Source organism: Megascapheus bottae, unplaced genomic scaffold (genome assembly GCF_031878675.1).
Source record: "Megascapheus bottae isolate mThoBot1 unplaced genomic scaffold, mThoBot2.hap1 HAP1_SCAFFOLD_53, whole genome shotgun sequence".
Taxonomy (NCBI): Eukaryota; Metazoa; Chordata; class Mammalia; order Rodentia; family Geomyidae; genus Megascapheus; species Megascapheus bottae.
Window position 1 is genome coordinate 319,313 of NW_028327559.1, and position 26,629 is coordinate 345,941.

At 44.0% G+C, this 26,629-nt stretch overlaps 1 protein-coding gene and 1 long non-coding RNA gene across 3 annotated transcripts; both read right to left on the reverse strand.

Moving 5' to 3' along the window:
• Positions 1 to 4,378: 4,378 nt before the first annotated feature.
• Positions 4,379 to 16,196, reverse strand: LOC150039649 (uncharacterized). Its single transcript, XM_090327655.1, has 5 exons — positions 16,142 to 16,196; positions 13,036 to 13,117; positions 12,426 to 12,689; positions 10,324 to 10,501; positions 4,379 to 4,713 (listed from the first exon to the last, which is right to left on the reverse strand). Exons 1-5 carry the CDS (start codon positions 16,192 to 16,194, stop codon positions 4,379 to 4,381), a joined length of 912 nt encoding a protein of 303 aa, XP_090183781.1. The 5' UTR covers positions 16,195 to 16,196.
• Positions 16,197 to 21,020: 4,824 nt separating this feature from the next.
• LOC150039650 (uncharacterized) lies at positions 21,021 to 26,114 on the reverse strand. 2 transcript variants are annotated; one of them, XR_016534279.1, is made up of 4 exons: positions 26,062 to 26,114; positions 23,758 to 23,911; positions 22,047 to 22,103; positions 21,021 to 21,403 (listed from the first exon to the last, which is right to left on the reverse strand). It is a non-coding gene; the product is annotated as an uncharacterized LOC150039650 (long non-coding RNA). The 2 variants fall into 2 exon arrangements; XR_016534280.1 differs by having other exon boundaries at positions 21,354 to 21,668.
• Between the last annotated feature and the right edge of the window lie 515 nt (positions 26,115 to 26,629).

Here is a 26,629-nt window from a genome sequence, read left to right on the forward strand (position 1 = left end):
TGGCTGTATGTAAAGGACACATATAGTTTGAAATAAAGGGCACAGAGTATGATGTTGGGAAGAAATATGATTATCATCAGTCAAATCCAGAATATGGGGCATCTGTAAGACAAATAAGCATGTAGAGAAAAGGATATTCGCTATTGTAACTGATGGTCCTAAACCATTACTATAGTTACAATGTAAGGAATTTGAATCTTGCTCTGAAAAAAAAGCCATAACTATATTTCTAAGGCAAATATAGAATGTTGAACACTCACTAAGCAACAGATGAGACATAAGAAATTATTGTCAAATGTCGATGTGGCCTTTAAATGTCTTTATCTGTTATTGATGCATACTAATGTACTTGTGAGTAAAATGCTAGAATATCTTATTTGCTTTAAATTATTATAGAAATAAAAGCTTGGGAGAAGATCTGGACCCAGACCTGTAAATGTTAATGACTGTGGAAGCCACGGGATTAGTGCCTGGAAGTTTATTATATAATTGTCCTACTTTTTGTACACGTTGGAAATTTTCCTATGAAATACTTTAAAAATTAAAAAGCAGGGCCGGGAGTTTGGCCTAGTGGTTAAAGTGCTTGCCTAGCATGCATGAAGACCCGGGTTCGATTCCTCAGTACCACATACATAGAAAAAAGCCGGAAATGGTGCTGAGGCTCAAGTGGTAGAGCTCTAGCCTTGAGAAAATCCAAGGACAGTGCTCAGGCCCTGAGCTCAAACCCAGGGCTGGCAAAAAAAAAAGCCAGGTACCAGTGGTTCATATCTGTCATCCTAGCTACTCAGGAAGATAAAATCTGAGGATCACAGTTCAAAGCCAGCCCAGACAGAAATGGCCCAGACAGAAACGTCCTCAAGACTCTCATCTTCAATTAATTACAGAAAAAGCCACAAGTGGTGCTGTAGCTCAAGTGGTAGAGTGCCAGCCTTGAATGAAAGGAGCTAAGGGACAACACCTAGGTCCAGGACTAGCAAAGTAGCTATTCAGAGGCAGAATGAATGAACTCCCACTGAGCTGTGTCCTGTGTTGGGTCTGATGCTAGGATGAGACATACAAAGATACACAATGCATTCATGTCCACTCGATCGTATTACATGTGTTTCAGTTCATAAGTCTGAGAGGCCTCTTAGGAGATTCCCATGTTGGGGACCATCCGTGACAGAACCTGCAGGGAGGACTTCTGCAAATTGTTCATTCTGTCATCTCGTTTAACCACTGTCCTGCCCATCATCCAAGAATCTGAGCCGTTTCTCCTACCATCCTGGTAGGACACCTAGTCTGAAATCCCAAAGGAAGACAAGGCCCTGGAGCTCAACCATGGGCCCCAATCCAGCACCCCACTCCCCACCCCCAGGCCAGGCATCACCACTTCCCAGCCCATCGCCTACAGGAGGAGCAGTTCCTTCAAAGGACATCTGGAGGTCATGTGGCTGCAGTGCCCACTGCGGCTATTGAATTCTGAAGTGGAATGAAAAAGCCATCAACATTGCTTCTCGGTTCATCAGACTGGAAAGCGACGCCCTGCCATTAGAGACTAAAGTCAAAGACTCACGAGGCGCTGAGTTACGCAGTGTGCACGACCATACATACTTGGCAATCTCTCATTTAGGGCTCACTGAAACAGCATTAACTTTCATTTTTCAGGTTATAAGGGGGGGTAGGGAGAGAGAGGGAGAGGGAGAGAGAGAGAGAGAGAAAAAGACAGAGACAGAGACAGAGACAGACAGACAGAGAGAGAGAGAGACAGAGGAGATGTAACTTACCCAAGATCAAACACCATTTAGGATTTTTTTATTCATTAATTGAGTTTAAAACAATGTAGGAGTTACACAAAGCACACACCTGCCGGCTAGTTGAAACTGCTGACTACTAGTGTGAGGCCTTTCTTCTATGCCATGCTAGTGCACCAGTTGCCTCAGATTAAAGCCTTTCTCTCAGATCACTACAATTGCACGTTCTAGAGCCTTGGGCTCTAGAACAAGGAACCCAGGCATCTCGGTTCTGTCTTTCATACGGTGTGGAGTAGCCAACTTAATGGTGGAAACGTACATTCCTTGGGCAAGTACTGTATGCATCAATGCACACACTCATGTCATGTATGTAAGTGTAGACAGAGATGGATGAATAGATCATGACAGGTGCATGGATGGTGTATGCGTTGTGTATGTTTGTACCTAGCTATTTGTAAATACATGTAACAAGTTGAGAAAAGCATCACCAAGCCAATACAGCTTTTTTTCTACCTTAGGAAGGGGAAAAAAAAGTCAAACACTACCAGAAGTTAGAAGACATATACTAATGTTTCTTTTAAATAAGCTTCCAAAAATACAAACAAAACAGATGGCATAATTTAAATATGTATGTATATATATATATATATATATATATATATCATGTGTAACATCCGTGTACCAATAGCAGTTAATAATCATTAAGCACAAATTCTGTACCCAGGGATTCTTCTCCATGTTTAATTAAGTTTAATTCTCTGCTCGCTACACCCCTGCAGGCACATTCTCCTAACACCACCTTTGAACAGCAGACAGGAAAGGGGCATAGTTTTTAGGCAGCTGCCCTCATCTCACAAAGCACAAATAAATGTCCCACCACCTCTGACCCCCACTCCTCTTCCCCAAACAAGCACTGAGGCCATTTTCTTTTCTGTTTTCTAACAGCATTCTGTGCATAACCAAGCGTGGTTTTAAATGAGAAAAAAATTATATAGAAAGGTATACAGCATAATAAACCCAACACCTACATATCCACCCTCTGCAATTAAAAGTTAATGTTTATTTACATCCGTTAGGGTGTATTTAACATCTAGAATAACACTCAGTAACACTGGAATTTTCCTCGTTGCCTCTCCCAAGTTCACTCAGGCTTTATAGACAGCTTGCTCTTTATCAGCTGAGCAATCTTCTTATTCATGTGTTTGCTGGAGAGATTACTAAAGCCATGTGTAAATCCCATAAACAACATGCAACAACATATAGAACTGTGGTATAGTTTCATCTATTCCCTGCAGCATTTGTTTATCCTTGACATTATTTTCAAAGACCCATTTGGGCTGGCACATACCCATTCATCCATTATCATAGCTCTATGACACAGAATCATGTTCATGTAAATTTTTGTCAATATAAACTCATTTATTGGTCAGAGTATGGATTAATATATACTAGTATGTAATGTATTGATATATAATGTACTAATATATAGCTAGCATGTTTAATATATTTGTAATATACACTCTTATTATAGTATATTATATTATTAGAAAATATGTTTATAGATTATATTTATTTTTTTTCCCAATCTTGGGGCTTAAACTCAGGGCCTGAGCACTGTCCTTGGGCTTTACTCAAGGCTAGTTTTCTACCACTTCCAGCTTTCCTGTGTATGTGATATGGAAGAATAGAGCCCAGGTCTTTGTGCATTCTAGGCAAGTACTTTACCACTGAGTCAAACTCCCAGCCCCTATATTTATAAATGTATTATATTATATACTTACAACACATTATAAAAACATTTAGAATATGGTATAATTATATTATTAAATATAATATATAGTAGTATAGTATATATAGTATATAAATAGTATAGTGTATATTACTGGATTGTATGTGCTGTAATATATACACTAAATATATTATATATAAATGCATGTACTGTGTATAGATTATACTTCTGTAGACAGATTTATAGATTTATATCTGTAGATTAGTAAATACATTAATTGATTAACATATTAATACATAAATCTAGACCCTAATAGATTAATTTGGTTGATTACTACATTTTAAAATTGAAGTTCATATAACATAAAATATACCATTACATCAACTTTGTAGGATATGTTTTTCAAAAGAACTAATTTCAAAGTAAATTGAGGATTCCCTAACTTAAATATGCCAAAACCAGTAAGGGAGACAGCACTCTCCAGACATGCCTGTCCTTTCAAGTTATATTTCCCAAACCACCTAAACTCAAACGGCTCACAGCCACCTCCATTCAGTTTAGGCTTCATTCTGCTGGAGTTGCTAACTGCCCATCTACATTAGCAAACTCAAAGTGGATCCAGCAATCTAGATTGGCTTCTCTGGACAAAGAGCAATCTATCTTCATTTGTCCTTGAACAAAATGCCATACGGTGAAAAGTAACAAACATCTCTCTCTTACATTCAGAGGAGCTGAAAGTCTGGCACCCAGGTTATCCAGCTTGGCTGCCCTCTGGTGAGAGCTCTTTCTGTATGGAGTCCTTGGTGCTTTCTCGTTATCTCTTTCTTCACAGGTAGAGGAAAGGGGAAGTCTAATCTCCCTTTCTCTTTTTACAGGTCACTGATCTGTCAGGAGGGTCCCCACCCTTGTAATTTCATTATCCTGTCATGACTCCAGCAAAGTCTGATCTCTCAACACCACCACCCAGTGGGTTAGTGTTTCGATATATTAATAGGTGGTGCAGGGGAGGGAAAGCATTGGGTCTCCCCGAGGCCGAGCCGAGCCTGGGTGTAAATACACGGCCCATTTGTGCAGTGGGTGCAAAATACGGCGATGAGCTAAATGTCCCCACCCAGTGTCCAGATTCTGGCCCTGGTCTCAGGTGCGGGTACAGAGCAGTCAAGCCATGGCTGCCTGCCTCCTGCTCCAGAAGTGAGGCAAACATTTGCTGCTGGGATGGAAAGGCCTGCTTCTCTGTTTTGTCTGTGAAAACTGCCTCTCATAAATAAGAGATCAAACCAGGAACGCATATCAAAGCAGATGCAGCCAGAGCCGGGCTAGCCAGGAAGGAAGACAGAGAATTATAATATGAGTCTACAGCCCTTGAGCTGAGCATGACAAGGAAGGAAGAAGCAAAATCACCCCAGAACCTGAGGAATGTGCTACCCAGAGACTGTTCCACTACTAACAGGAATGGATCACCCAACTAATTCATCTGTCTAACCACCCAACGTGGAAAACTGCACCTCTTAGGACACAGAGACCCTGGGAATGGATCAGTTGTATAACCAAACCACCTGGCTACCTTCCCACTTAGCCATGTCAGCAATTTAAGTGTTCAGATCAGTAGAGACCGGAGTTGGAATCCCATTTCCATCATTTACACATTAAAATCACTTCTGGGTTAGGAACTTGAGCCCCACCAATCTACTTTCCAGACCTGTAAAACTGGGATAACGGATTGGGTGCTGATGGGCTCGTGCCAGTCCTCCTAGCTACTCAGGAGGCTGAGATCTGAGGATCACAGTTCAAAGCCAGCCCAGAAAGGAATATCCCTGAGATTCACCAATTAACTACTGCCCCCTCTAAAAGACCAAAAGGAGCGCTGTGGCTCAGTTGACATTGATGCTAGCCTTGAGCAAAAAAAGCTCAGGGACAGCACCCAGGCCCTGAGCTCGAGTGGTGGCATGCACTCACAGGCATACCGGTTTCCTCTGAGTCACGAGACACCTGAGTAGTGAGGTTGACCACACTTGAGGGCCCATGGCTTCAGAGATACCTGCCAACATTTCCTATCCCAGGCCTCACAGAGCTGCAGTGAGGAGGAAAAGCTACATGCTGGGAAATGACCCCCTGGCCTACAGGATATGGTGGGCTCCCTTGGCTTTGCCCTAAGACAGAAAAGGCTCACAAGGCCTTCTTCACCCAAAGCCCTCAGGTCCCATCTGGATCTTAGGAGAACTGATAGAAATCCTGAGCATTCATTCCTGTGGAAGAGCTCTTTCTCTCCTGCATCTAAGCGCAAGACAGCTCTAAGCTGACCTTGGAGTCCCTGGAGTCTAGGACAGCTTCAAAACAGTACATAGAAGAAAGCATGCCCGTTAGGGACCCGCCATTCTGGGTTGGAAAACTGGCTCCATCAGTTGGCCACTTGTTCATGTTACTGAACCCCCAGATTCTCATCAGTAATGAAAATGATGATCCATTGTTTTAAAGCAGACTGTCCGAAACATCTAAGTGAGAAATGGGAAAAGTGAATTTCCTGCACTCAACTGGGGAGAATGCTATGCATGATGAACCTACCAACAGTCGTTGTGATAAAACTGTGGATGAACATTTGCTAACTGTGTTGACTGCTGTTGGCGTCCCCTGAACCCCTGACTATCAACCCATTTTATCTTCTAAAGAACCCTGAGAGAAACCGATAGCTCTCATCCCAGCCACTCAGGAGGCTGGGGTCTGAGGATCATGGTTCAAAGCCAGCCCAGGTAGGAAAGTCTGTGAGACTCTTATCTCCAATTAGCCATAATAAGAAAAAAAAAGCCAGAAGAGGAGATGTGGCTCAAGTGCTAGCCTTGAGTAAAAAAGCTCAAGGACAGCACTCAAACCGTGAGTTCAAGCCCAGGACACACACACACACACACACACACACACACACACACACACACACAGAGGAGGGGGGGAGAGGGAGGAGAAGGGGGAGGGAGGGGGAGGGAGGGAGAAGGAGGGAGAGGGAGGGAGAGGGAGGGAGAGGGGAGGGGGGAGGGGGGAGGGAGAGAGGGAGAGAGGGAGAGAGGGAGAGAGGGAGAGAGGGAGAGAGGGAGAGAGGGAGAGAGGAAGAGGGAGAGGGAGAGAGGGAGAGAGAGAAGCACAGCAGAGGCAGTGTGATGGTTAGTCTTGAATGGCATCCTGATTGGCTTGGGGGAAACCTAGGAAGTTAGGAAAGGCCACCTTGGGTTGTGTCTGAGTCCTTTCCTGAGAGCAATAACTGAAGGGAAGACCCAATGAAGGGGTAGAAATCTCTCTGAAAGTGAGCAGAATCCTCCCAGGGCCTAATCAGGGTAAGAGGAAAAAGGGAAAGGAAGCCACCTCAAGCAAACTTTCTCCTTCTCCCTCCCTTCTCTTCCTCATCCTCTCAATCCCTCCCCTCTCCTCTTTGGCCACCAGGACATAACTTGCTTTGATCTTTCCTGCACCATTCCTACCAGAATGACCTTAAGCACAGAGCAAATGCCTTTTCTCTTAGGTAGTTTTCTCTGTTGTTTGTCCCAGCAATGAGAACTTAATCAACAGGGAACATGCTTGGGTATCTCTGCTTTGTAGGAAACTGAGGCACAGGGAAGCGGCAAGCCTGTGGTCAAGGGCAAGGGCAAGGTCACAAGATGATAGGAGCCCGCATCAGAATTCAAGAAAGCCATCTAGCCTGGAGCCATGCTTCTTAGTCCCTCTGTTGTTCTTCTTTCACCTGCTCTTCAGCCAGAGGTGGCCTTAGACGTGGCAAAGCCCCACATTAACTCGGGCACGCTGCCACTTTTGTCTTTGCATCACTTGGTTCAAATATTCTGCCCCTGGCAGAACATTTCCCTACCTCACAGGCATCTTGGCAACAATTATAAACTTCTTATTAAATTCTTATTAACTCATTAGAGAATTTAAAAAAAAAGCACTGCTCAAATTAACCACATCAACCATTAGTCTTCTCTCAGTTTGTGAATCCCATTTGCTCTCAGGAATAACAAGGAATGAGATCAGATGATAAATGATAGTATTTATGGGCTGTTTGGGTTGCAATTTCTCCCAGTGTGAGGGTTTAAAATCATTGGTCCTGAGCTGATCAGATTAAATCATGTTAGGTATGGCTCAAGCCTTCACATGGCTTCTTCTGAGCATTATTTGTTCTAAGTAAATATTATTTGATAATATGCAGATTCCCAATCCTACAAATAAATTTCCCCAAAGCAGTGTCTTCCATACTTACCGTGACTCTTGGGTTGCAAGAAACATAACTAGAACTGATTTGAACCAAAAGTAAGGAAGGGAAAGATTGATCGTGCTGTGTAAGAGCAGGAAGATGGCTGGGGGCTCAGATATGTAATCTGAGCTACAGAGAGGCTGAGACCTGAGGATCCTGGTTTGAAGCCAGCCCAAGCAGGAAAAGTCTATGAGACTCATCTCCAATTAACTATTCAAAAAGCCACAAGTGGAGCTGTGATTTAAGTGGTAGAATGCCAGCCTTGAGTGAAAAATCTCAGGGACAGTGCCCAGGCCTTGAGTTCAAGCCCTTGTGCCAGCACAGAAGAAAGACAGAAAGAGAGAGGAGAAAGGTGGAAGGGAAGGAAGAGAGGGAGAGGGAGGAAGGGAAGAGAAAACAAAGTGAGGCAAAGAGAGGGAGAAAGAAATCAAGAGAAAAATAGAGGAAGAGAGAGAAATAAAAGGAGACAGAGAGAAAGGCAACAGACAAGAAAATGGCTTAGTAGTTTCTTTAAAAGCATACATTTGCCATGTAACCAGCTTTCCCATGCCCTTGTACTTTTAAGAGAAAGACTATGAAAGTCTATGTCCACAAAAAGATATATAGCCAAATGTACAAGACACTATTACTCATCATTTTCAGTCAGAAATTGAAAGTTGGGGGGGGAGAAACCACCCAACAACAGACAAATGGATCAATCATGAACTACTGGACTATTGATGTGAGGATCAACAGAAACATATCTTCAAATTATTATGCTGAATTAAACAAGCCAGACCAAAACACAGAATACATATTGTAGAGTTCCCTGGACACAAAATACTAGAAAATAAAAATTACTTGTGACGGAAACAGATCGGTGGTTGCCTGGGGTTTAGAGGGCAATGAAGAGAAAGGCCTCAAAGGGGCTCCAGTACACGCTGGGATGCTGTGGATCTATTCACGGTATTGGTGGTGACTCAAGGAACATCCTCTAATGACACACGTGAAAACGTACACAAGCTATTACATCAACCGCATCTCCTTAAAGCTGAAGAACGAAAGAAAATAGTGGGTCACACCACCAACAGCCTTCATTTCAAACAGCAGATAGGATACACGGAAAGACTGTAAACCCCACCCCGCTCATCTCTTTCTCAATTCTCCATGACGGCCTGGGTACCTCTGCAAGGTAACCTTGTCCCAACTACTGCACATGTGAGGACCTTGGGTGCTGGCAACACTAGGAGCTCAACAATCAAGAAGGCCCCCACTCTGCTTTGGTCTGTCTGCACAAGACCACAGATAGACTCTACATGCCTGTGTTTCCCTTCAGGCCACTACTTAGAAATGGGAGGAGGGAGGAGGAAAGGGAGGGGGAGGGAGGAGGAAGAAGGAGGGAAGAGGAAGAAGGAGGAAGAAGGAGGGAGGAGGAGGAAGGAGGGAGGGGGAGGGGGAGGGGAGGGAGGGGGAGAGGAGGAAAGAGGGAGGGGGAGGAAGGAGGGAGGGGGAGGAAGGAGGGAGGGGGAGGGGGGAGGAGGAGGGAGGGGAGAGGGAGGAAGGGGGAGGGGGAGGAGGAGGGAGGGGGAGGAGGAGGGAGGGGGAGGAGGAGGGGAGAGGAGGAGGAGGACAAGGACCACGACAACAACAACAACAAAGAAGGAAGGAGAGATAGGTAGAGGGAGAAGAAAGAGAAGGAAGATGAGAGGGATGGTGGGAGAGAAAGAATTGGCCCTATTTGAGATGTGTATTCACCCCTGTCGTTGGGAGGTAGGTCTAGTTCCAGAAGAAATAGATACCCAAACACAGTCTCAAAAGGGATTCATCGTAAGCCAAAACTATATTGCAATTTTTTTTTATCTCTTCTACTGAGAACGATGAAAGGACTGACGCTGATCAAGATGCATGTGCTCATAAACTGACATGTGGAAGTGAAACTCCTTTGTACAACGAGTGAAAGATTATAATAAAGTTACAATAAAAATATAACGGCTACAAATATGTATTTAAATCACGCAATTTTTTTAGTGTAGGCAAATCAACTGTTGACTGAAATATTAGGTGGTAAATGGCTGACATTAAGTGTGAGCTCTGACACGGCCAATGCTACTAAACAGTAAATTCTATCTGACGCCGAGTGACTCCAGGTTGTGCCTTTTGCCTCAATCCAAGTGTTTTCTATGAGTTGGGCATGATCTTGCACACCTGTAAGCCCAGAACTTGAGAGGCTGAGGCAGAGAACCTCAAATTCACTGTCTCAAAAGACACAAAAGGACAGCAAGCAAACATTATTTTCTGTACCACACTCTGTTCTCAATTTCTCAAATTCTTGATCTAAATTTAAAACATTTGCCTAGGTCTTGAGTTGAGCTCTCAACACCAAAAAAAATGAAAACAAGAAGAAAACCCTGATAATCATTCCATATTTTTAAAAAATCTATCTTTGTGGCCTTCAAGTCCCTGAGGTCAGCCTTGTACAGAAAACAGCAGAGGAATGGGTAGCAAAAGACTGAAGGTTACCCCAAAACTACTTCCCAGGATGCTCTTTACAGGCAGGGGATGGCATTGCTTTTCAGTTGCCAAAGCACATTTCCAACATACCAGACACTGGTGAGTCACCTCATAGTTCCTGTGGTTTAGGCCCAGCTTACCTGGTCTGCAGCTTGTGGACCCCGTGTCCAGACAGCCGCGTGACTGGAGAAGAGTCTGCTGCTGCAGAGACATCATCCCTTTGATGGCTGGCTGATGGAGTTCACTTTGAGGCTGCATGACGAAGGGAAAGGCCAGAGACGTGAGGTACCCCCAACCCTTCAGCCACTCTTCTTCCATCTAGAAATGCAAGGGCGTTGTCATGTAAAAGGGCAGGGCTTACAGACTGCCTTGCAGCTGTGAAAAAAAAATCAACATGAGGGCGAAAGGCTTTGAAACCCAGCCATCAAACAGCAACTTCCCTGTTCCTGGAGATCTGTAGGAGAGCTCTTTCTTGGGGTGCACCTGTAGAACCTTCGAGTCTAATCTAAAATACCCTGTCAAGAAGAAGCTGAGGAGCAAGCACAGCCCAGGTAGAAGAGAAGAAGCATGCCGCCATCAGCGGGCTTCGCAGTGGATCAGAACTCTTTAACCCTTGCACCTGGACTGGGACCAGGTGGGGTTGATTCTACCAAGACTCTGCTTGTAAACAACCCACACCTCTAGTTCCCCTGCCCTGGCCAATCAGATGAAAAAGCCATCACTCCTGGCCAATGGACAGACAGGTCTTTTGGTATGCTCTTGTCTCCAACCTTCAATAAAGCCATTGTTTTTCCTTTCAAAGAGCATGTGGGGCCTGTGACCTTCACATGGTCACGAATTCCATCCTTGCACCCTTCCGTTACTTGAAGCTTCTCTCCCTCCTTCTCTCTTCTTCCTCTCTCTCGCCCCCGTCCTGTTCCCCCTCCATTTTTCTATTTCATTCTCTCTCTACTGAAGTTATCCTGTGTCGTCTCTCCCCTCTGTAGTAAATCTCTCTCTACTTCCTACTATACTCTTTTAAGGACCCCTTGGTTGGCTACATAGGAGCTAGTTTTTGTTTGGAGAGTAAGCTTAAGGAATTATCTAATATTCTCCTGTGTGTGTTGTGTTGTGTGTTGAGACTTGAACTCAGGCTTGGGCACTGTCCCTAAGCTTTTTCCTTTTTTTTTTTTTTTGCTCAAGGCTAATGCTCTACCACTTGAGCCACAGATCTACTTTTGGCTTTTTTTTTCAGTAGTTAATTGGAAATAAGAGTGTCAGGTACGGGGCCGGGAGTTTGGCCTACCGGTAGAGTGCTTGCCTAGCATGCATGAAGACCCAGGTTCGATTCCTCAGTAATACATACATAGAAAAAAGCTGGAAGTGGTGCTGTAACTCAAGTGGTAGAGCACTAGCCTTGAGAAAAAGACTAAGGATGGGCCAGGAGTTTGGCCTAGTGGTTAAAGTGCTTGCCTAGCATGCATGAAGACCCGGGTTCAGTTCCTCGGTACCACATATAGAAAAAAGCCGAAGTGGTGCTGAGGCTCAAGTGGTAGAGCTCTAGCCTTGAGAAAGTCCAAGGACAGTGCTCAGGCCCTGAGCTCAAACCCAGGACTGGCAAAAAAAAAAGAGAAAAAGACTAAGGACAGTGCTCAGGCCCTGAGTTCAAGCCCCATGACTGGCAAAAAAAAAGTCTCAGGTACTTCCTGCCCAGGATGGTTTTGAACCATAAGCTACCTGCTGAATTACAGAATGCATACCTGTCCAACGGGCCCGTTAGACTACCTTCTTTCTACATCAGAAAGAAATGTCCCACAAACATCCTTGGAATGGAAGTGATGGTTTCTGGGTCCATCTTGAGTCTTGGTACAGGACACCAGTAAAGAGAGGAAAATAGGAAAAGACTCTTGTTCCACATCACTGAACCTAAATAGAGTTCATGCTGTAGGGACATTAAAATTCTTGTCCTTTTCTTTTCCCCCTCAAGCCTTTTATGACTTCTGATTTCCCATCTGAGCGAGATGATGAAGAAGAAGCCTCCTATAAAGACAAGAGCGGGCAGAGACAAAGCAAGCCCTGAAACTTCTGGGATACACATAAATGCCGGGTGCCTAAGGATGTTTAAATTTCAGACAACCAACGATTCTTTTTTTTTTCTTTGAGGGCAAGTAGGATCTAAATATTGCATGAAACAGACTTCTTTTGGCAAAATGATTCACAGTCTATCTACAGTTCAGATCTAACCGGGTATCTTGCACCTTACCTGACATCTCTGCTCTTTTCCTCCATTCGCACCCAGCTGCCAGGTGTGCCAGGGTCTAGACAGCATCTCAGCTGATGCTGACTCGACTGCAGAGACCATGCCCCGAACCACAGGCCAGACCACGGTGGTTCCGTTGACACTGCGTCCTGACACGCAATCACCTTGGGTTGTCCATTTCTCAGTGTGTGAAGAGCAGGCATCGAGGGGAACCATCAACCAGCAATCCACCTCATAGACATTGTAGCCCTCCTCTTCCTGGGGACCCTGGAGAAAGCAGTGATCTGAATGAGTTCTGAGCAGACTCCCACAGGGGACAGGGACCTGCTTGGATGGTAGAAGGCAACCCTAGGGTCCTTATGAGAATACTAATGTCCTCAGACCCCTGCCAAATGCAATCACATGGTGGAGGGTGGGGGACAGGGGCTGGGTGTCTGGCTGGCCTCAACACCTGTGCGGAAATAGCAGCAATTCTTCAGGACCTGGAATCCAACTGGAGAGTATGATGAGAGATTGCCTTCAGCAATATAGTGGATTCTAAGACACTGGACCAGCAGCGACATCTCCGGCTACTTGATTCCCCAAGCATGGCCTTGCTTCCTCTGTTCCTCACCTTTAGATTTCTTTTCTGCCTAATGCCATCAGCCACCTTTTCTGTCGTCTCTTGTGCCACAGAAACTCCGGCTGCTACACTTCTGCAGGGAAAGAATGAATTAAATTATATTACATTGGAGTTTTAGAGAACTTTTGTTTTGTCACAAGTCTAGCTTTGTTGTTTTTTTTTTTGTTTGTGTGTGTGTGTGTTGTTGTTGTTTTTAAAATGAAGTCTAGAGAAACATTACCAACCCACATAAGTTTCTTGTTCTCCAGAGCTGACGACACAGATAATGAAACCTAATGTTGATAATGATTGTTCTAGACAAAAGATAGCAGGGAGGATGGAGGGAGGGAGGAAGAGAGAGAGAGAGAGAAAGAGAGAGAGAATCATAACATTTTTAAAAAGTATGTCATGGGTTGCATTCATTTGGACACAAATAAGAAACCAGGCAGATACCAGGAGACCAGACTGAGTATTTTAAGTTTGTCATGCTTGAATAATGGATTATTGTGTGCAGGCTGATGATGGAATAATTCCACCAATCCCAACACTCTCCCCACCACCACCAGAAAAAAAAATCATGCACTTTTCCCCTGCTGCCAAATACACAAAGAAAGCAGGACACCAGAATGAAATCTGTGCCGTAGGGAAGGAGTCCATTTCCTTCTCCTCTTGGGACTTCTCAGCAGGTAAATATTGATTACATTTTCCCAGTACCTCGAGCCATTATTTCTGATATGGCCACCTGCTCCCAGATATGAATTCCACATACCCACCCTCTGCCCCTCCCCCAAGGTCTCCATAAGGATAGCACATCAACTGAGGAGAAAATTCTTTTTTTCTCCTGAAGAAGCTTGGCAAGAAAGACCTCTAATTAGGAGCATTTAATCCCTGTCTCTAATACTTGTTTCCTCAGAAAATGACAACACGTGTCCACCCCGCAGATCGTTCTTCACCTCACACCACACCTGACGTTTGAGAAGACAGGGACACCAGGCGAGGCCCAGAAGGTAGGACCAGGCTGGAAGACAACAGTGTCAGAGGCCTGGCACTTTTTGGTTCTCAGATGAATTATTGATGTCGCCTCAGGGATTTGTGGAGCGGCAGCGGTGGCAGGGGTGAGGAGACAGCTGGTGGTTTGTCCTGGAATTGGCACAAGGGCTGGTAATTAAGCCTGCTGACACTTCCAGGGTACCAATACTACTGCCAGCTGGCTGTCAAGTGCCCACCGTCTGATCCTGCCATCCACAGGAATACATTGTGGGCAAGATTTATGCACGGCCGTCTGTGGACGTCTGTCTCCTGACACTAGCTCTGTGGTCATGAGGGGGTGGGAGTGTTGGCTGTATATGGCCTCAGCGAACCCTCCAGCTGCTGAGTCTAAGTGCTAGCCCAGCTTCCAAGAGCATGTAGTAAAATTCCACTGCAGAAGGCAGGCCATGGAAGGAATGGTTCTGCTCTAGGTTGGGTTCCACTCAGCACCATAGAGCCAGCACCCTAGAATTACTCCACACCTGCAAGGCTGCATTTATCCACTAGCTCCATCTGCTGCTGGGTGACTTCCAGGGACGTTCACTCTGGACGCTGCCAGCTCGTCCTTCACCCTGAGCATCTGCCTGCAGGACAGAAGAGCCCTCAAGAAGACAGCCGCCTAGTGGTAGAGTGCTTGCCTAGCATGCATGAAGCCCTGGGTTTGATTCCACATACATAGAAAAGGCCAGAAATGGTGCTATGACTCAAGTGGTAGAGCATTAGCCTTGAGAAAGCTCAAGGACAATGCCCAGGCCCAGGACTGGCCAAAAAAAAAGAAAACTAAAAAAGGAACCAATAGCCAACACTAGGTGACTGTGATTAGTTAAGCATGCTCTATGCATCCATCCAATGAAATACAACTCAGTCAAGAAGACTGAGTATATATGTGCAAGCATTGAAGAAAAGTTATTGATTTGAAAAAATAGATCACAAAGTTGTATATTCCATACTATGATTATGTCCAGTGGGGTTTCAAATATATTGAGGGGGATGCTATTCCTGTGTCATTTCATTTTCTCACCTCTAATTTTATAAAAGGTTCAATTCTGGGGTTTAAGAAACTCAATAACACAATGAATTCTCTTTTCAGTACCATGAATTACCTTTTCACTTGGATTGCAAGAAAGACACTCATATAACTGAGATTGACCTCAGGAGAGCAGAGAGAAAGGGAGAATTGATGACTGGTTTTTCCTCCCCTGCCCTTGCCTATTTGTTTACTTTGTTATTTGTTTCTTTATTTAGAACCAGGGTTTAAACTCAGGGCCTTGGACTCACTTCACTTGCTTGTTTGACTGACACTCCAACTCAAGCTAAGCCTCCAGCCTGACTTCTTCCTGAATATTTTGAAGATGGAGTCTCACGGGCTTTTTAGTCTGGATTGGGCTCATAACACAATCCTCTGAGTTCAGCCTCCTGAGTAAGCGCGAGCTGCCAGTAGCCAACTGGTTCTTTCTTTGCACTGTTTCTCCCCTCTGACCTTGGCTTTTTTTGTTTGGATGGACCCCTCCATCTTGCCACCCTCCACCACGCTCACCCCCAATTCTGTGTAATTTCCAATTTCATTCAGAAAGGAAAGCCAGGATGTCAAACTTCAAACTAAGAGGTGCTCTATGTTTCACACTCATTGATAATCTTTCCCAGTGTACAGTTCATTTGAGGCACCCCAATTCCTTTCCTCTGGTCTGCTGTCAGCTCTGTCCTGAAGAGTTAACGCTCTTTTTGAAATAGAGTCCAAGATAGTTGGGCCCAAAAGAAGATAAGCATATGTTTGTGCAAGCTGGAAAATTGTCCTATATGGAACAGAGTCAAAATAAATCAATAAAAGCAGTTTCGGGCAGGCACGACAGAGAAAAAAACTGTTAATTACTAGTATTACCATTGATAGCTATTCATTTGAGACTTTTGTTCAGTAAAGGCAATTGTTTGCTCCTGTTATATAACCAAAATCAAGAGAATTTACAAAGAACGAGAGAGGGGGAAAAAATCTTCTCAGCTGAAACTCAGACAAAAGGCTTGAAGGGAAAATGAGACAAGCGATATTTTCTGGGGATTTACTGAGACAAATCAGCTCAGAAAAGACACAAACCTGTTCGTTTCATCCCAACACCATCCATTCTCGTCTGGTTTTATTCCTTGCATATAAATTTCAAGTTTGAAAGGACCCAGATATAGAACCTTTTAAGATACTTCTCCACATTGAAAAGATTTCCTCCTTCTCAAAAGGGATTTTTGTTCTTAGCCGAATCCTTTGAAAAAAATTATATATATATATATACATATATATAATTACACATACACATACACAGCCAAATCCTGAAGATCTCTGTAGTCCCAAAGACCTGAGTTCAATATCTATTTCTACTCCAACAAGGCTCCATGACAGTTGACAGTTTGCAAAGGGTTGTCTGAACATCTCTGCTCCTGTGTAAAGTGAAGATAATACCCACCCACAGAACCATGCCCATCTAATCCTGCTTGAGGCCCTCCAGCTCTCAGCGTCCAGTCAGAGACAGGAAGTGACTTGAGCATGTCAAACAGAACTATAATGTAGGGGAACTGTTACATAAATAATAAAAGACCTAAGCCCCGAACAGAACCATGAGGCAACTCCGTGTTGGTGAAATAGCTCTGCAAGTCTAGTTAGAGGTTGTAAAGATTCCATGGGAAAGCATAGCAATTCTTTTTTTTGCATTTTTTTATTGTAATTAGTAAAAGGGTTACATGATATTTGCCAGATAGAAGGTGCATTAATTCACGTACATTGATACCCTTTCACATGTCTTGGTACCCATTTCCCTACCCCCCACCTGTCTTGGTTTTCCCCCCTTCCCTATCAAATAACCAAATACAAATAAATTCAATATATCAGATAACAAAGTGAGATACTATAACAATATGAGATAACCAAGGGACAGCAAAGGAGATGAGAGACAACATAGTACATTAAGGACAACAATTATTCGTTATATGGCTTTTGTTTCAATATCCTGGAGGTCCTTTCAATTAGCTTCATACTATATGGCCTTATGTATCAAGGTTTTGCTCTATTGCAAATCTCAAAGCATAGTAATTCTAAATAAAGACTGGGGATGTCACTCCAGTAGAGTGTTTGCATAACAACTGCAGGGTCCTGAGTTCAAGCCCCAAACTCAATTTTGAGTTCAATTTTGCTGGTTCTGGGGCTTGAACTCAGGGCCTGGGCTCTGTCCCTGAGCCTCTTTGTGCTCAAGGATAGTGCTCTACCACTTGAGCCACAGCACCACTCCCTCGAGGGATATTCTTATATAGTTTCAGCACCCAGAAGAGCCATAGAGCTTTTCCTTCTAGAAACCAGAAAGACAGTGGGGTCATATTGGCCATCTTTGATCACATGACCTCCCTGGACCAATCCCATAGATGCAGAGAAATGGACTGGATTGGTATATCTATCTGCCTGTGGATCAGATTGATCTCTATCCAAACCACCTGGACTAAAATAATAGTAATAATAACAACAGCAGCAACTATCACCATCATCAAAGTAGTATTAACCGAAAGGGAAGGAAAGAGATCCTAAGAGGTAAACTAAGAGGTGTCAACCTTCACCAAGACAAAAAACAAGTAACTCTTTTTGATCATAATTTACTTGAATATTTAATATTTTACTACTTTTCAGAGAATAGTATCTCTAGTGCACAAATGAGAATAGCAAAGTTGCAAGAGTTTAAGGAAGTTACCCAAGGTCCCAGAGTTGGAAAATGGTTGTGCTTAGGCTTGAACCCACCACATGTCTCTACTATTAAAACTCATGTCTCTTCTTCTACACCATGCTGGTATCTTACTGAGTAGCAAGCATGGAGCATGAAATAATCCAAAGTGATTGCTTGGGGGCCAGTGAATGTCTTAATCTTCACTGTTAAATACTAAAATCTGCATGTGCACGTGTGCTCATTTCCTGGGGTCATAAATTGAATATTCACTCCCTTCCATTTCCCATTAAAACATAGCATGAATTAAAGGGTTTCATTTTCATCACTCAAATAGAGACCTTAAGCCCCATGCTGGAGGCTTACCCCTGTAATCCTAGCTACTCAGGAAGCTGAGATATGAGGATCATGGTTCAAAGCCAGCCTGAGATATGAGGATCATGGTCTGGAAAGTCCATGAAGCTCTTATCTCCAATTAACCAACAAAAACCTGGAAGTGGAGCTGTGACTCAAGTGGTAGAATGCTAGCCTTCAACAATTTAAAAAAAAAAGCAGCTCAGGAACAGTGCCCAGGCCCTGAGTTCAAGGCCCAGTACTGGCACAAATAATAATAAAATAATAATAATAATAATAATAATAATAATAATAGTTTATCCTTTACCGATTGATGGATCTCACACATACTTAGAACTCCAACTACCTGGTCCTCAACCCAATGAAGTTACAGGGTTTGCTCTAAGAGTGTAAAACTTGAGTCATGGCATCTCTGGTCATAAAAGAAATGCAAATCAAAACAACTTTAAGATTCCACCTCACTCCATTTAGAATGGCTAGGATCAAGAAATCTAATAATAACAGATGCTGGAGGGGAGGTGGACAGGAGGGATCACTACTACACTGTTGGTGGGAGTGCAAACTTGTTCAACCTCTATGGAAAGCAGTATGGCAGTTCCTCAAAAGACTAAATATAGAGCTCCCCTATGACCCAGCAATTCCACTACTTGGCATTTACCAATCGTCCAGAAACAAGGACCTACTAAATCCACTAGCACAACAATGTTCATTGCAGCACTATTCACCATAGCAAAGATATGGAACCAACCCAGATGTCCCTCAGTTGATGAGTGGATCAACAAGATGTGGTATTTATACACAATGGAATTCTATGGTGCTCTCAGAAAGAATGACATCACCCATTTGTAAGGAAATGGAAAGACTTAGAAAAAAATCATATTAAGTGAAGGAAGCCAGACTCAAAGGAACATAGGCTCAATGGTTTCCCTCATTTACAATAATCAGTAGAAACCTTGGGCTCTCCTAGGAGAGGTTCACAATAGAGCAAAACCTAGATACATAAGGCCATACAGTATGATGCTAAATGAAAGGATCTCTAGGATATAGAAACAGAAGCCATATAATGAGTGATTGTTGTCCTTTTGCTGTCCCTTTATCTCATATTGTTACAATATTTCACCTTGTTATCTGATATATTTTATATACGCTTAATTGAAATAGGAGAGGGAAGGGGGAAAATCAAGATGTATGGGGAGAGGGGGAGGGAAATGGGAACCATGACATGAGAAAGGGTATCAACATTTATGAAGTAATGTACCTTCTATCTGATGAATATAATGTAACCCTTCTATTAATTACAATAAAAATATATGAAAAAAATTGAGTCATGGCCAGGCTTCCTCCAGGTCCTTCAGAAGTGAAACTCCAGTTGTTCAGGTCTATCACCTTTCTTGAGTACATTTCCCCTCAGTCATTTACTGTGATCCGATACCCCAAGGACCCTTGTTCAGAAATGGCAGGGCGCTGTCACTGCCAACTGCAGGGAGAGCTCCTTCCTATAGCTGTTACAGGCCCCCTTGTCTCCTTCCTGCATCTGCACTTGGGACCACAAGAGGCAACGTGCACAATGGCAATCTCTTAATAGGATTATATCTTTTTCTGCACATCCCATCTCTAGGGATTATTGTCATTTGTCTCCTGCAAATGACAATCCAGCTTCTCCGGGCTCCCTGGTTGCTGGGGGAGAAATGTTACCGCACAGCTTGTGTCGGATGATGTTTTATAATCATAGCAGAAATCCAATATTAATAGAACTGTCTGGGTAAAAAGGTGCGTGCGCTGTTTGTGGAGCCACACGGGTATCCCTGATGTCTGGAAACACCCCTCCCCCGCGATTTCTTTACTCTGGCATTTCTCCTGTAGACATAAAATTTTAAATCAAGTTGGACCACAGGCACATATGGGACTATTATGAGGACATCCTGCTTACTCTCCCACAGTCCGACAGACACTTTGCACTGCCAACCCTTCATAATGCTCAATGGTGTTTACCATTTTTCCTAAGATACCCTTCTTTTTAATCCCTGCTTGTCCAAACACATCCTCCTCCGATTGCCTTCTGAGAGCACCTCACTCCGCAATGGTGTTTGACTTCCTGGTGGCAATGAGTCTCCAACTCCTTTGTGACCATTGCCTGTATTTTTCGCCTGAACCTCTTTTAACCGCTCACAATTATGGGGGCAGGGGGAGTCAAGGTCCTGGCCCTTGATCTAAACTTCATCCTAACTTAGAAAAGAATGGGGGCTGAGAAGGATGAAAATGTTCCCCTCTCTCTATTAGTCCCCTCAAGCACCCCTCACCCCCAACCACCCAGCTGGGGGGACTATGACACTCCTCCCAAAAGAGTGGCCCACACAGCCACGGTTATAGCAAGAGCTCTTGAGAGTAGTAGTGGGGCTGGCCCACAGATCTCACACTAAGAGAATGGGGTTTGTTGTTCTGTTTCCCTGAAAAGAAAGAGAGGGTCAGAGAGGTTACTGGTTTGCCCAAGGTCACTGAAAGGGAAAACCACCATTAGAAATCCTAGCTTGTCTAAACCCAGCAGCATCTCAGGGATATGATTCGTACAGAGCCTCTGATGGTGGGTGGAGGGGTCCGTTACAAAAATCTCTTTTCCAATTTGACACAAGATGTCCAAGAGAAAGCCTTCCTTCACGGAGTTAAAAAAAAAATCAGTGATGTGAGCCCATCCTGGAGTCCCAGCTGGGCTTGAGATCTCAGCACTGCCCTTCTTACTCCATGTCTCCTGACCCCAGTGAACAATTTGGAACCAAGTTACAATTTCCTTTTCATTCTCATTAAGCAGAATACTCCTCTTTAACAACCCTCCCTAAACCACCCCCCATCTACAACCCTCCCTGAGCTTTGCTTGACTATAAAGCGCTCTATTTCTCTGTGATCTTTATGTCCTTAGAAATTACAACATGCTGGCATAGGTATTTAATTATTGAAAGGAGATGTGCCTTGTAAAATATTGTACCTGCAGGTTTGCTCATGCAAAGTAAGGATGGATCCCACTTGGCCAGACAAAACCTTTGCTATGCTAGAGCTTTGTTCTGGAATAAATCTTGGTTTGTGAAATATGCATCCTATAAGAGCACTTCTGGGTTCTGCCTAGAACTGGCCAAACTAAAACACCTTTCCCTTTTTTAAATGAAACTAAACCTTGCTTTTACATAATACTGAGCTGACCCCCTCCTAGGCTGGGAATTTAAAGAACACTTTTAGGGGTAGGGAAAAAAAAACAGATGTCAGATGATCCATCACAGAGTTTCTTTTCCAAGGCTGGAAAGAGCTCCACCACCACACTAAGGATAAAAGACAACAGATAAACGTCAAAGTTTGAACTCTGCTCAAAGACATACAAAAGCTTAGGTTGCAGGGAAAGCTCTCTGTGCTGTCCAATATGATAGACATGCTGGTACCATCCAATATTATTGGTTTTGACTTCTAATCCATGGATTTGACTTCAGATGTGTCTGGAATATCCAAAGCAGTGGAATTTCAATTTTACATCATAATGTAATCCATTTAGATTTAGTTGCATGGAGCATCATGTAATCCAGGCTTATCCTATTGGACAGTGAATGCAATTACTGATCAATATTCCTAAAGAACATAGAAGTAAACATGCTCAAAAATATTTGCCAGTGGAATCTGGTAATTTAGAAGAAGGATGAAAGAGCATGATTGAATCAGATTTGTCCTGGGGAATTCAAGGTTGGTTTAGCAGAAGAAGGAAGGGAAGGGAAGGGGAAGGGAGGGGAGGGAAGGGGAGGGGGAGAGAGAGGAGAGGGGAGGGGGAGGGAAGGGGAGGGGAGGGGAAGGAAGAGGAGAAAGAAAGAAAAAATAAAAAAAGAAAGAGGGAAGGAGGGAGGGAGGGGAAAGGAAAGGAAAGGAAATCAATGTCAGCGATTTAGTGGCACAAATTCATGGAATCCCAGTACTCACAAAGAGGAAGCAGGAGGATCACAAATTCAAGGTCAGACTGGGATATAGACCGAGAACCTGGCTCAAAGAAAAAAAATCAGGTATGGTAGCGCATACATGTAATCCCAGCTGTGTAGGAGGATTCAAATTAAAACCCTATCTGAAAAATAATCAACCCCAAAAGAGGGCTGGGGGCATTGCTTAAGCAGAAGAGTGCTTGCTGAGTAGACATGAGGCCCTGAGTTCAAATTCCAGCAAAAAAGGAGAGAGAATACTTACCTGACTTGAAAAGTAACCTCGTATGTGGTAAGAGTTCTATTAATACTAATTAGAATCAGCTCTATTAACCTTAGCTCATGAATATATTGCTATACTATGTCATTAATGTTATTAATATATCATTCATAGTATATTAATAGGAATACACTCATACTAACTTATTCCTGTTAAATACTGTTTAGGATTTCACTGTTCCCTTTTCTTAGGCTGTGAGTGTTACACCTCCCTGAGATTTTTTTTTTTTGTGTAACAAGAGGCTCCCCTGACACTGAGCCTCATGTGTTCTGAGAGTCCGGGGATCCCCAGATCTGGGCCCCCCGCCATGCCCCACATGGGCTGGCTTCTCCAACACATGCAGCTGCTCTGTTGGCTGACCCAATCCAGGCCAGTGACTCTGCTTCTCTCCTGCTTGCCTCAGCAGTTTTGCTTCCCAGCCGTCCACACTCCCAATGGCTCCAATACGTCCAAAGATGAGCACTTCCAAACCCTGAATTATTTACATCTGAGAGGCTCCATGGGTCCTTTCTCCCTCCAATTCTGCCAGCCCCTCCCCCCTTCCAATGAATCATAGCAAATTTGAATCTTGGCCATACACACACAAAGTGAAGTTTTGTTTTTTACTTAGAAGGTTCCTCTGGTACACCCAGGAGAAAAAGGGCAGAAAAAGATGGAGGTGGACAGTGGCTTGCAAAGGAAAAGGGAAAGAAAAGCAAACAACAACAATAACAATAAAGCAACTCTTGCTGAATCAGTAACTAGCAGTAATAGATTTTTTTTAAAAATTCACTTCCAGGCTCAGTTGGGGAAAACAAGATACATTTCCTTGCAATAATTTAAAGAGTGGAATGTTTCATTCCCAGAGAAACTACAGCTGTTTTGACCTATTCCTGGCTTTAGGTTGGACTATTATTTGCATTCTCTGAATTATTATTGTTGTTATTTCTTTTCCTTTTTTAACATGGTAGCATTTAGGAATGGAGCCAAGTTATAGCCTGATTAAAGTCTTTCACTCTGAATTAAAGGTTTTGAATCCAGCCTTGGGCTTCAGCCTCAGATTTTTGTTGCTGTAGCTGCTGTTTTCCATCCACACCTCCCCATCTCCAGGGGAGAAGAATAGAACTAGAAATCAGTCCGCTGCAGGCACACCCCTCTGAGGTTACACCAATTGGCTCCAAGGAGGGTGCCACTGCTGTTTTGGATGTTATAAGGCCACTGTGGCTGCAACCAGGCCAGTAAGGGGACAAAGGACATCTCCCTGAGGGAAAGGCCAAGGGAAGAGAAGGACCCTTCCCAAGCATTCTCATGTTCTAGAAAAGTCACTCTCCTTGCAATTCCTTTTTTCATCTCAAGAGTTCTGATAACTCACACCTGTAATCTCAGCTACTCAGAAGTCTAAGATCTAAGGATGGCGGTTCAAAGCCAGTCCTGGCAGAAAAGTCCCTGAGACTCTTACCTCCAATAAACTATCAAAAAGCCAGAAGTTAGGGGTGTGGCAAGTGGTAGAGCACCAGCCATGCAGCTGGGGATAGCAGGCAGGAATATGAGTGTGAGGCCTTGAGTTCAAGCACCGGTAGTGACAAGTTCATTCATCAATTCACTTCAGTCACCTGTAACATGAGATCATAAGAGCACCTAGGTCAAAGTGTTGGGTCTGAGATATTTACAGATGCACTGATCAGTAATCAATCAATGCTGGCTGGTGTGTACTGCTCCTCTTTAAGGTGCTTTCTCTACCTGATCATCTAGCATGTCATCCTCCCATGTCTGCCAAGATCGCACTTGCCGATAATGGAAAAAGCACAAACCATACACGTGTGTGCGTACAGGCTTGCACACACACACACACACACACACACACACACACACACACACACACACACCACTTGTCTGTCAAAATAGGCTCTTTTCTGCCCAGGAGGGCCTTAGACTGCCATCTTCCCAATCATTGCCTGCTGAGCAGCAGAAATTATAGATGTCAGCCACCAAGGCCTGGCTGATAGAAAGATCTCTCTAGAAGACAGCTCAGTGGGCCCTTGGACCATAATCCTCCTCTGTCTATGCTTCAACATGGAGCTGGGATTTCAGGTGTGCACTACTGTTGGTTTGTTGGTTGAAATGGGGATAGGGGGAAACTCGAGCCCTGTGCAATGTCAGAGCCCACGTCCCATGTCTGTTACTTGCCTGTTGAAGGGAGGGAGGGAAAGCGGGCAATCTATCCCTACTGGGTGAAGGCTGAGAGAAGAGAAGGGGGGAGGTAAGATGGTAAGGGCTGGGAGTTTGGCCTAGTGGTAGAGTGCTTGCCTGGCATGCACAAAGACCTGGGTTCGATTCCTCAGTACCACATACACAGAAACGGTGCTGTGGCTCAAGAGGTAGAGCACTAGCCTTGAGAAAGCCCAAGGACAGCGCTCAGGCCCTGAGTTCAAGCCTCATGCCTCCGGACTGGCAAAAAAAAATTTTTTTTTTAAAAAAAGGTAATCAATGCCCTTTTTGGCCACAGGCTGCTGGGTACCAGGCCATGGAGAAAAAGACAGAAGAATGTGAAAGAGCAGAAGGAGAAATGAAGCAGTCATGGACCCCGCTGCCAGGAAAGCCTGCACTGTTCTGGCTGCTGCCAGTGCCAACAGGAATGGCAGGCAGCCTGGAGCTCTTGACAGAGGATGGGGAGGAAAGCCAGGAGCGAGAGTGAGCCAGAGGGAGATGCTGGAGGGGCTTCCCCAACTGAGCAGGTGCCTGGGGAAGGAAGACCCTACCCAAGAACAGCCTTGGGAGCCACAAACAATCCCCCTCCCCAACCTGTGCCCTGGACCTCCTACTCTCCCAGATCTCAAAGCAGCTAGCCCCAGCTCTCCTTCAGCCAGGCCAGCTGCCCGGCAGGCAAGCAGATGGTGACATCTTCACTAGAGCCAAAATCACCTTTCCAGGAAAATGTCTCAACCTTCTCTGGAGGACACAGAAAGGAGCGTGCACCATGGAGAATTTCAAACTTTCTCAAGAAGCTACAGCTTCTTAAAAGTATTTGAGTGAAACAAAAATGTATTTTGACTATAGATTGTTCAGTGCCTCCGATTTAAAAAGAAAAGAAAGGTTGTTGAAAGTTGCCTATAATCTCAACCACCTGGGAGGCAGAGGTAGGAAGATGACAGTTCAAGGCTGAACTGGGAGAAAATACAAGACCTATCTGAAAACCAAACTAAAAGCCAAGGGACTGGGAACAGGGCTCAAGTAATAGAGCACCTACCTAGAAAGCACAAGGCCCTGAATTTAATCCCAGTACAAAAAAATAAATAATAATAATAATAATAATAATAATAATAATAATAATAATAATAAAACAGGTGCTGGTGGCTCATACCTGCATTCCTAGCTACTCAAGAAGCTGAGATCTGAGGATCAAGGTTCAAAGCCAGTAGGGGCAGAAAAGTCTATGAAACTCTTATCTCCAATTAACCACCTAAAAACCAGAAGTGGCACTGTGGCTCAGAATGGCAGTGTGCTAGCCTGAAAAGAAAAAGAGCTCAAGGACAGTGCCCAGGACCAGACTTCAAGTCCCATGACCAACAGAAAATTAATTAACTAACTAACTAACTAACAGTCAGGTAGTTTCCAGAACTTTAGCTCCTTACTCCCCAACCCTGTCATCCCTTGTGAGCAGCTAGTCATGGACTAAAAATCACTGAATTAAACTATTCTATCTGTCTCTGTCTCATCCCCTCCCTCTCAAATCTCAACATCTGGCTCCCAGATGTATGCTTACCACTGCACTTACTGCTTGCATAACAGACAGGTTCCATTATCAATGCTAATCTGTTTACCTAATTCTAGAACTCTGAGGGGCTGTGCTGGGAAATATTGCACGCTCCATTCCACATCAAGTAGGGACATGTTCGGTGAGTGATTAGCAATGTCTGCATGGAAACAGGAAGCTGGATGCATGGGTCCAGTACTCACACAGAGGGCCGCATCTTCATCACTCTGCTTCTGGACAATGTTTGACTCTAAAAAGCTCCCTTCTGACTGGAGAAAACATTTATGCTGACTATGAGACACAAATGAATGATTGAAGGCCTCCAGAGGAAAGGATTTTGAAGCAAACAAGGAATTTCTCTAGCATCTCTATCCTCAAAACTCATATGACTCCCCTGTTAGACTTCATGTCTGCATGTACTGTTGTCAAAACTACTTTTTCCTACTTCACAAGAATGAGAAGATGGGTCCCCTGGACCTCGTCACTCCTAAACTGGCCCCATCATGTCCACTGCAGATAAGCATCAACTTGCAAATCCTAGCCTGATAGAACTATCCTAAGATGTGTAGACCTCACT